Source organism: Mytilus galloprovincialis, chromosome 3 (assembly GCF_965363235.1).
Source record: "Mytilus galloprovincialis chromosome 3, xbMytGall1.hap1.1, whole genome shotgun sequence".
Lineage (NCBI taxonomy): Eukaryota > Metazoa > Mollusca > Bivalvia > Mytilida > Mytilidae > Mytilus > Mytilus galloprovincialis.
Genome location: NC_134840.1, coordinates 26078428 through 26089718, shown reverse-complemented (window position 1 = coordinate 26089718; position 11291 = coordinate 26078428). Strand labels below are relative to the sequence as shown.

General features: G+C 33.1%; 1 protein-coding gene and 1 long non-coding RNA gene across 2 annotated transcripts in view; one reads left to right on the top strand and one right to left on the bottom strand.

Moving 5' to 3' along the window:
- The first annotated feature begins 1606 nt into the window (after window positions 1–1606).
- Window positions 1607–11291, top strand: part of LOC143067546 (nucleic acid dioxygenase ALKBH1-like) — a 38686-nt gene continuing 29001 nt past the window's right edge. The window contains exons 1-4 of the mRNA XM_076240889.1: window positions 1607–1753; window positions 6149–6245; window positions 7485–7647; window positions 9255–9336. Of these exons, the coding sequence (XP_076097004.1) occupies window positions 1646–1753; window positions 6149–6245; window positions 7485–7647; window positions 9255–9336 (450 nt within the window). The 5' untranslated portion in view covers window positions 1607–1645. The remainder of the gene's footprint in view (window positions 1754–6148; window positions 6246–7484; window positions 7648–9254; window positions 9337–11291) is intronic.
- Window positions 2671–3831, bottom strand: LOC143067550 (uncharacterized). The gene is made up of 3 exons (XR_012975970.1): window positions 3585–3831; window positions 3069–3167; window positions 2671–2757 (listed from the first exon to the last, which is right to left on the bottom strand). It is a non-coding gene; the product is annotated as an uncharacterized LOC143067550 (long non-coding RNA).

The window sequence follows — 11291 nt, the reverse complement described above, 5'->3', positions numbered from 1 at the left end:
GGAAACACCTATGTTGTCACTTTTTTAATTGATGAAATATCATTAAATAACGGCATTTGGTTTCAAAATAAAAGTGTTATTGGAGATTATGACAAAATCGGACAGTAACTTGTATCTTCTACAAGATTTGAATTTGTAATACTCAGTCTACGACATGTAGTTTTTGGAGCACATTTTACAGTGTACGGTTTATCAGTTTGGAATGAGATGTACCAATCGGCATTAGAATATCAGAACCCTTCGATATCGTTGAAAATATGCCGAGGCGATGTGGTCGACAGATTACCAGAGCCAATCACCCTGCAAACACGCCAAAACAGTATTTGAAAGTCTCATTATTTTTTGCGTATGTTGAAAACAAATGTACGATCAACAATGAACGACGACAGTTACTAGCATTACTGCATATTCATCGGCATTTCAGTGTAAATATTGACAATTAAAGTAATAGAGAAGTTTGTTCCTGCCTAGACCCGAAGAGCAGATTTTGGACAATTTTGAGTAAATTCTGTATCACAAATATGTGTTGTTTATGTATTACTCTATTCAGAAGATTTATTAATATTTTTACATTCATAAATTTTTTATATGATAAGTCCTATCTCATATAGTTCCTCTTTTAACCGTCCTATGACCGAAAACCGGAAAAGAAAACATTTTTCTGCATAAATGGGTCCCAAAAATTTTTCTTTCTAGCTACGCCCCTGATTATCATAATTAACTATGTCCAAAAGTGCCCGTTTAAAATAGATTTTAACACGCCAAGTTTACTTTACAATAAATAGATATTTAAATTCTCGAAAGACAATGTTCAGATCCGTGCCAAAGTTTCTTTTCATAAATTGTTTGTTTAAAAAAAAACACAAAAAAAACGGGTGATATATATAGACGAAACCGGGTGATTGTGTAGTAACAACATTGACGAAACCGGTTTATTTTAATTTGACATGACCCTTTTCTTTCGTTCCATACACAGAAATACAATTATTGAGATGCTCATAATAACTAAATTTGCAATCTCCGTGTTAATATCTATCTTCCCGTACCTTTCTTTCCGTACAATGTGAACAATTTAACGAGAAATTAAACAATTTCGAGGCAAGGTTCACTCAATTCGTCATTTTGACATGCATTTTGACTTATTTCTCCGTTAATATAGAACGGTTGTAGAAAATATTGCATCTCACAATAGAAAATAGTTGTATATGTATATATATTCTTCGATATCATAAAAAAAAAAAAAAAAATAAGGAGAAACCTACCTTTCTTTTGTCTATTGGTGTTCCGTCATTGTGCCGGATGTTAGATACCATCGAGTCCGAGCAAATTTTGCCGGTGTGGTTTAGACACAGTGCCTTTACTGCTTTAGTCTCTATTTTTAAATATCAGGAAAAGCCAGACTCTTTTTAGTATGACCATGTTGATCAGTATACAGTGTGCATTTTATGCTAGGCATTTAGAAAAAAACCACGTGAATATGACACACTATTGACAATAAATACACAAAATCTTTCCTAAGAAATTTTGTTTTATAAAATTGCCACATTTATTTTAGATATTTTGACACATGTTCGTTGTGTCCTTATTTCTTTGCTGTGGTCTATAAAACCTTAAATTACCACTTTACTGGACCTCACTGGAGGAGATGACAGATTTAGTTGATAATTTCAAAGGCGAATTTAAACGTTATAAACAGCGTAATCCTGTTCCTAATTTTTCCAATGTAATAGACATTGAAGAATCTCTGTCAAAGGTCTGTTATTTTCCAATCAAGGACCCCTAAAATATAATGGGACATACTTATGTGACGGGATTGCTTCCCTTAGAACATTTGGTAGATACTTAGTCAGCCGTAAGCGGTTGAGCTAAGGAAGTACTTATTTAGCTCAGTCGGTTAACGCGCTGCCTTGTAACACAGAGGTCCTGGGTTCGAGTCCCAGTGGAGACCAGCAATTTTGTAATGAAATTCGTGCTCTCCGGTTACATTGGCGCCCAACTAAAAAACCCACAGTAGTTAGTGAGGAATTCTAGCTAGGGTATGTTTGTATGAGAGTCATAATGGTATGATGACTCTTGAGGTGGGGGAAGTGTGACGGGATTGCTTCCCTTAAAACATTTGGTAGATACTTAGTCAGCCGTAAGCAGTTGAGCTAAGGAAGTACTTCTTTAGCTCAGTCGGTTAACACGCTGCCTTGTAACACAGAGGTCCTGGGTTCGAGTCCCGGTGGAGACCAGCAATTTTGTAACGAAATTCGTGCTCTCCGGTTACACTTACAATACCTGTCAATACACAATTCTCAGGTCACAATACATTCCTTTTCAATGCCTCAACCTTTATAATGCATATATGGTGTCGCATATACTTTTGGCACTGGCTACAGTTACATGGAAATGTAACAATAATAAAAATATTATTGTTACATAAGAGACTAAATGCCGGAATGCAAAGTCGGGTAAGGAACCGATTAATAACGAATGTAACAATAATTACTGAGGCTACGGTTACATGGCGTTATTGTTACATGAAAAACAGCAATATACGATAGGTCTATTAAAATGTACTAGATAATAAAAATTAAAGACATTTATTTTATATTTACAATACATACAATTATTAAATATTAATTCTTTAATTATTTATTTGCAATGACATTTTCTACATATACGTTTGTTTGACTTCATGTTCAGTAATTTCTCAACATTCTTTTTTACGTCTGAATCCAACTTGCGCTGATGATATAGGTGTTGGTAAGACGCCTGCAACAGATTGTACAAATTTAAGTAGAGAACATATAAACAAGAATGTGTCCAAAGTAAACGGATGCCCCACTGGCATTATCATTTTCCATGTTCCATGGACCGTTAAATTGGGTCAAAAGTCTAAAGTGGTATGATTGCCAATGAGACAATTCTGCATAAATGAACAAAATGACACAGAAATCGTACGGCGTTCAGCAATGAGCAAAGCCCATACCGTATAGTGAGCTATAAAAGGCAATGACAAGTTGTTTTTTTCTACATCAATTATATTAATTAAAGGAATATTTTTACAAAGGGTTGATGCTCACCTTGGTAATGTCATGATTATGTTCATTGTTGAATTTCGTGACTTCGAGGAATACACCGTCTTTACATTCAAGAACATTTGGCATTTCATCTGGAAAGTGCTGAAAATATAAAAACAATGCTTTCGGTCAGGGTTTAAGAAACAATTTAAAATTTCACAACAAAAACGAGGCAAGAAAGTTCCAAGAGGCAGAGGCAGACATACTACTCTGTTAAAGAAGATGTGAGGCTGTTCTCGAAAGCTATTTGGCATAGCTAGTCACAAAACAAACATTTGATTTTAATTTCACATATAAAAATGTTTTTAATGAGCACCATATTGAATGACTTAACTTACATGCGTAATGGGTCTTAGACCCTCTGCATTTAAATGATGTAGATGTAGCAAATATGTCGTTGAAAGATGGCGAAAAAGAGTTGGAGACTTGGTCTGTGTCAATTCAAACTTTGAATTATGAAACCAATTGAATATTATGACCCATTAAATTGATATTCGTTTATAGGTTAAAATAACTTACCTTTGGTTTGGACGAGCTCCATCTGATTTTGAAACGAAATTACGTCCTCCGTGGATACATGTATACCGAAGTTCACAGTATTTTACTTCACAGTTAGCAAACTTTGTTATAGATGAATCAATTTTTTTAGAACTGCGTTTGTATAGCTGAATGAAATTTGTGTCCTGATATTGTTTCAGTTTTGTTTCAAACGAATCCCAAGTTTTAAATTTTTCACCCACAACAAAATTGGTCACAAGAATCTCTTCATCCATTGTGCACAATCTAATTTAAAACCGATCTCTCATCGCTCCTGTTTCTGATATGTCGCGTGGGAGATCTAACGAAACCGGCTTTGAGGTCACATGTGAGTGAACTAAAAATAATGAATTTATAATGATATGCAAATGAGATGACGACCTATTAATAAGCCAATCAAAAAAGTTTATGAATTATTTTGACTGACGATTTCGTCGTAAATAAAATGAGTTACATCCCTTTACCTTACGTTAAACTTTCAAGATCGTGGAAGACTTAATTTCATTGGTCGAAAAAGACACACCTACGAGGTCACTCACATATGACCTCAAAGCGGGTTTCGTTAGATCTCCCACGCGACATATCAGAAACAGGAGCGATGAGAGATCGGTTTTTAATTAGATTGCATTGTGCATTGTATAATGACAGTAATACAAGTAGGTGTGCAGTTAAATACTTAAAGTGAACACTTTTCTCAGCCCGAGTTCTCAACAACAAACCATTGGTCCATATTTTCGCCTTTGGCACTACTTATCTAAAGTAATATCTTTAAAACACCAAAACCATAACATTTATACGTAAGAAAAAACAATTTAAACACCATTTGTTAACGATAATATTTATTATTTATCATTATTACAAGTATTATTTCGTACATATGCAAGATTAAGACAACAAAACTAGACAAAATTTAAGTTTAATGATTGCTGTTTTTCATGTAACAATAACGCCATGTAACCGTAGCCTCAGTAATTATTGTTACATTCGTAATTAATCGGTTCCTTATCCGCCTTTGCATTCTGGCATTTAGTCTCCTATGTAACAATAATATGTTTATTATTGTTACATTTCCATGTAACCGTAGCCAGTGCCTATACTTTTTGCATGCCAGACGTAGTCTAGTTTTGGGACTCTGGGCCCTTTTGTAAAAATCATTTACATTGATCTGCATCTGCAAGTTGTCTTTGTAGACAGTTTGAGACTGAGTGCTGTCCTGTACCTATTTTTATATATACAACTGCAAAAATTAAAAAAAATGTTGCTCATATATTGATATCACGTCGTCATAGTCGTTGTCTTCCAAAGACGGATTGTTTCCGGATAATAACTTTTGAATAAGTAAAAAGAAATCAATAAAATTTTAACACAATGTTTATAACCATAAAAGGAAGCTTGGGATTGATTTTGGGGGTTAGGGTCCAAAGGTTTAGGAATTAGGGGCCCAAAGGGTCCCAAAACAGCATTTTTCTAGTTTCAAGACAAAAAGTTGTGTATTAGTATTTCAATTGTTCTGAAATTGTACCACAATGTTTAATACCGTAAGTAGAAGGTTGGGATTTATTTTAAGGGGTTATTGGGCAAACAGTCAAGGAATTAAGGGCCAAAAGGGGCCAAAAACAAGCATTTTTCTAGTTTCAAGACAATAACTTGTGTGTAACTGTATGGATCTCTCTGACATTGTGTCAGAAACTTCCATATAGCACAGGGAAGGCTGAGATTCAGTTTGGGGTTAATTTTACAGAATATTTAAGAATAAAGGGCCAAAAAAACAGGCCATATTATGTCAAAAATTTGATCGCAATCCAAATTCAGAGCTGTATCAAGCTTGAATGTTGTGTCCATACTTGCCCCAACTGTTCATGGTTCGACTTCTGCGGTCATATAAAGCTCCGCCCTGTGGAGCACCTGGTTAGATATTGTTTGAAAGAGTATGGACCACAGAAACTTATCTGATTAGAAAACATCCATAAAAAAGTTACACCAAACAGCTAAAACATACAAGCTTAAAGCATACTCTTAAGCATGGGTTAAAAACACAAAACTAAAAGTGTTTGCAACATAAAAAATGCACATATCAATAACTTAAGTGACTTAAATAAGCACAAAATAGCAGAGGCACTACAAGCATAAGAAACAAAATTTTCCATGCTTAAACAAAGCAATAATTTAAAAGTAGAGAAAAGAACATAAGTAACTGGTTTTGTAGGCTAAAAGTTGACTTAGAATTTATTAAGTTCTAGTAGTGTATTGATTTAAAGATGATTTCTTGTGAAACTCATCTGGCAGTTCATTTCAAAGCTTTGTTTTCCCCAAATACCTTAGAGGGCCGTAATTAAACTTGGAGCCTATGAAAGAATAATTAATTGGTAATTTTCCACGTTTAGTCAGGTGATTTATAATTCTTATTACGTAATACATTTAGCTGTTCAGGTGCATTTTTGCAAATTAAAGTGTTAGCTGTTGTTTTGTTCAAAGGCAGTAATTATCTCAAGATTTTTTATTGTATAAACTGCTCCTTAAATTCCTTTATTTTTTACACTTTATAGGTCAGTTTATTAACTCTCAAAGTCCAAGACCATCCTGCTGTAAAAGGACTTAAACCTGTTGATCAATGGAAAGCATACACTCTTGACAGTTGCCCAGGTTAGTATATACATGTACATGTACTATCAATGTTTTTTTAAATGAAAAAGTTGTTTTAATCTTTTATAAAATACACAGGTATACTAGTTTTCAATATATTAGAGAAAATCACTGAAATTGGTCAAACATCATTAATAAGTTTAGGACAATAACTCCTGGAAAGAGTACTAGTTGACCCACAGTTTCAGCCATTTGATATTCTGATAATTTTCTGTTTATAGTTTTTGATGATCTACCTTAGTTTCACATAAATGCAAAATACTGTAAAAATCGTCCTTTAATAAAGGGCAATAGCTCTTATAAGGATTTGTCCTACAATTTCTTTTCAGGCTCACCTTGACGAAGACACAATTTATAGACTAAGGCATGCTATTGGCCTGAGAACACAGTTATTTCGTAGTGCATTTCTTTTAGACAATAAATTCAAATTTCTCAAAAAGATTTTTACAGTGTAGTGTACTACCAGTGAGACAAATAATATCAAAATTATAGAAACTTCTACCAGCTCTAACTCAAAATATTGACAATTCTGTGTTAAGGGGGTGTAAAATTCAGTTTGACAGCTTCAGACGTGAAAAAAATTGACCTTTTTAAACTGGACCAAATCACTACTTAACATGAAGATTCAGCACCCAAATTTTTTTAACATGTAAATACATCCCCCTACTTAATATTTCATGCATTTAATATCAAGAAATAAATTGGGAAAGTGTATCAAATAAAACATGCAAGTTATACACTGTTTACACTAGGGACTATATTCGTAGACAACGAAAACCAAAGGACGATAACTGTGTCCTTGGACCTATTTACTGCAGTTGTGTCAACAATTTTTTTAATTCTGATTAGATCAGTTTAAAAAGGGGTAATTAAATCAATAGTATTTTGTATGAAGTTGTACATGTATTAGTAATGGCAGGTCTCATTTCCATCGAGATAATTTTGGCCTGCATCCTCAGTTAAGGTTTATTGACCTTGAAAGTTATTGATAGTCTACTTGTTTTAATGATGACATTTGAATTTAACCATTTGGAAGGTACATTTTGTGTACTATAAAAATTGCAATCAGGTGAGACGAATATCTGTGTCAATACTTTAACTTCCAATAGTGTTTCAAGGGAGAAGATTTGTGTAAAAGTTAAAGAAAGCCAAGTGGTAGTTATAGCTCACTAGTACTTCAGCTGGGTAAGCTTAAAAGGGTTTATGATCGATCTTCATTTTGCAAACAACTACTTTCAGGATTCATAATAATTTCGAACCCATTTGAAGATGGAGGTCAGCGTTATTGGATGGAGGAATGCATTAAAACTTATCCACTGGCACCAAATATCACCAATATCGATTCCCATCTATCTTCAGTAGATCAACATGATGTATGGCGGTACAGTAAAGCTAACTATAGGTTTGTCAATATATGTACAATGATTAATTATTATCTGTGGGTACTCTTTGGATTTAAATGAATGATAAATTTGAGTGTTTTTTAAGTCTCTAAATTTTCTAATGGTTTGAATGCAAAAAGAAAAATAAAACCATGTATCCTGAAAAAAAAAAACAAATTTCCCTCAAAAAGTGAATACACAGTATTGTATAGTACATGTACAATAATACTAGGGAAAGGAATTAGTGTGAATGGACTGGAATAATTTGTTTAAAATTAAGGACAATAATAATTAGAAAAGTAAAAAAACATAAATTGCAATTTGACATTGAAGAAGTTTTTATCAAATTTAAATAATGCAATTGATCAGTGTAAGTTTTCAGATTAAGTAAGCTATGCAAATTAAAAAGAAATAACAACTCCAGTATTTATACAGAATAATATGGAAGATGATAAAAGAAAATGGTTCTTGATATTGGTTCAAAGCAAAGAAGACATTTATTAATAATAGTCTTATAAGACTATCATAAGTTTGTTCCATTGGTAGAAAAATATATCTAATAATATTAACAAAATAAATTGAATATTTGAAATAGTACGACCAGAACAATACAAGACAGAGTTGTAAACAAAAGAAAGTAATGATGCATATCGAATTTTTAATTCCAATGCACAAATTAGGAAACGTAGTTTTCATTCAATTTATTTATCTAAAATGTACGCTTGGGTTAAACAATGGAAATTAACACTGTATATTTATATAAACGATCAATCTTGTTAACAAAATAAATAAATAAAATGATGCCCTCGCTTGTGTATAACTTTATAAGGGACATAAGTCAAATTTGATCTTAATTCGTATATATAAGTTTCCTAACATTTGGTTAATGCAAACTTTTAAGTCTGAGATCAGGAACCAATTTGGGGACATTCAGACCATGGTAACACTAAACGTCCACTTGCCACAGCGGGGGCATAAAAATAACAGATATTACAGTAATTGTACATATTTTACAGGTGCCAGACACGTTTATTATTAATTAAACAATGTACGTATAGTGTCTTGAAATTTGATATTTATTTGTATGAGGCTTAGAAACGGGGGAAATGCGAGGTTAAACCGAGCATTTCCACTGTTTCGTACCGAATACAAATAAATTTCATATTTGAAGACACTATACGTGTATTGTTTTTATACTGAAATCGAAAATAAATTAAAAAAAAAAAAAATATGTAACAAATATTGTTTAAAAAGTGTTTGGAATTTCCCTCTTGGGGTATTTTCCTATGAGCATAATCTAGGCGGTAAGACATTGACAAAATAAGGAATTAGAAAGGGAAAATGAACATGGTTGTGGCGTGACGTTGTTGATGAAATACAGAAGTTCCATTAAGTAGGCGTGGCTTATAGGTTAGTTGAGGTCATTGACGTATAAAGCTAAAGTTTATACGTATAGCTTTATCTGTATAGCAAAATAGCTGATTGCAGTATAACATCAATTATACTGCTGCAATGTCTTGTTCTGTATAAAGTTGTATTTATACAAAGGTATAGTGTACAACACCTGTCTAGTAGAACTTCTATTATTCACACCAAATCTTTTTTTGCTATAAATTTTATTTTGCAGTAAGGATATAACAAGTAAAGATAGTTTGATGATGAAGTTGAGATGGGTCACCCTAGGATACCATTATGACTGGGATAATAAAGTTAGTTGTATTCTGATTGTTTTAAATTGTAGAATGCAAATATACCTACTCTTTTTTTTTTACCATTTTAATGAAATTCTAGGCAAGCAAGTAATTGCCTAAAAAATGTCACTTTTGAAATTCAGTGTCATTCAAAATACAACTGACCTTCATGTGACATTGCAAATTCAATTACATGTGACTTCAACATGGTCTTGTGAATGTATGACCAAGGTTTTATAGAACACAGCTTTGTTTATGAGGCATAAGAGCATCACATTAGAATAATAAGATTAGCCATAAACTGTGTGTCTTGTGTTTCTCACCATATATAAAAAAAAACATGAGTCAACATGTGTGCTGTAACTTAAATTTTCTCCAAGTCCTAGATATTTAACTTCTGTAATATCAAAACTCTATTGCATTCAAATGCATTTAGTTAAATTATATTTGAATGTTATTGACAGTATAAAAAATACCACTTTTCCCCTCATTTACCATTAGTTATAAATTTGATAGTTTTAGAGAGAAATTCTACCCAAATGACTTAAAATTGTAATATTTAAACTAACAATTCCAGAGTTTAATCCCTTGGACCAATCCCATAAAGGTTTTTTAAAGCAATTGCTTTTATGCCGTCGCGTATGGCCATCTTTGTGACCCAGATCAGAGACTCCGCCCAGATCAAGCCATAGTATTTTGTTAAACAGGCTCCTGGTCAGTCATTCTTTAACACCTATGTATGTTTTCTAATGCAATACATAGCTTGAAACTTAAAAAAAAAGTTAGTGGATTTAAGAAGTTTCAGAATATGTTCTTGTAGATGTATTTTTGTATTTAAAGGGTCAACCGTTTGACTATCAAATAACATAGAAGTCCGAGTGAAAAAAAGTACATTTTTATAAATGCGATTCCGTTTTCCGCCGTTCGTACGAAGTTTCAACAAAATATGGATTCATTTCAGTTGTTGATTTAGTATTGAAAATTTAACTGAATTATCTCCTAATAAATACGGTTTTTTATGTTTAATTTGTGTTTCTTTAAGAGGTCAGGTGCTCTTGTTCATTCATAAAATTATCGTTCATTCATACATTTATCGTAAAATCAAAATCACTACACAGTAGGACAACCGGAAGCGCCTGAGTAAGGATTTCGGCGCTCAGTGATACGGTTCACTAGACGACGTTGTCAACACGTAATGGCGGCCATTATTTGACGTCGGATTTGGCATTCCTCGTTGAAAGTTGCTTTTATGACATTCTTGGATGCTTTAACTTTGTGCCACACAACATAAAAGATAAAACTTTATTCCAGATATTGCAGGTAATTATTTTCAAAGAAGTCGTATCCCAAGAAATGATTTAAACGGCAAAAATAAAGTGTAAAATAATATGAAACATGAATATTGAAATCCAAGTTTTCATCATTTCCTTTTCATGTAATGAATTTACTATTTAGGCAGCAACCATTTGATTTTCTGGGGGGGGGGGGGGGGGGGGGGGGGGCTATGGTTTTTTTTGGAAAAAAAAGTTTGTTTCCAGTTTTTGGAGAAAAAAATAATTTGTTTTTGATTCTGAGAAAAAAAAATTGTTTGTTTCACCCTCAGCTGCCACCCAGTATATGTAATGCTAAAATTGAAAGAAAAAAATTGTTTTCGACTTGTCACGAAAAAAATTTGTCCAGAAACCCCCCCCCTCCCCCAGAAAATCAAATGGTTGCTGCCTTATCACTTTTATTATTTTATTACATTCGGATTTCGGTCTGGGGTATCCGCCCTTGTCTCCAGAAATATTATACCCACTGTCAACATCCGTTTTCAAACTGGACAGACAAAATTAAAAAAAGTGTTCTTCACGATCTCCCTGGAAATAATTCACGCTATCACTTTGTGAACATTGTAAACATGAAACTGCAAATACGGACCAAAACGAATCAAATTTGAAAGCGTGGATGATCATGTTTCATGCCGACTGTAA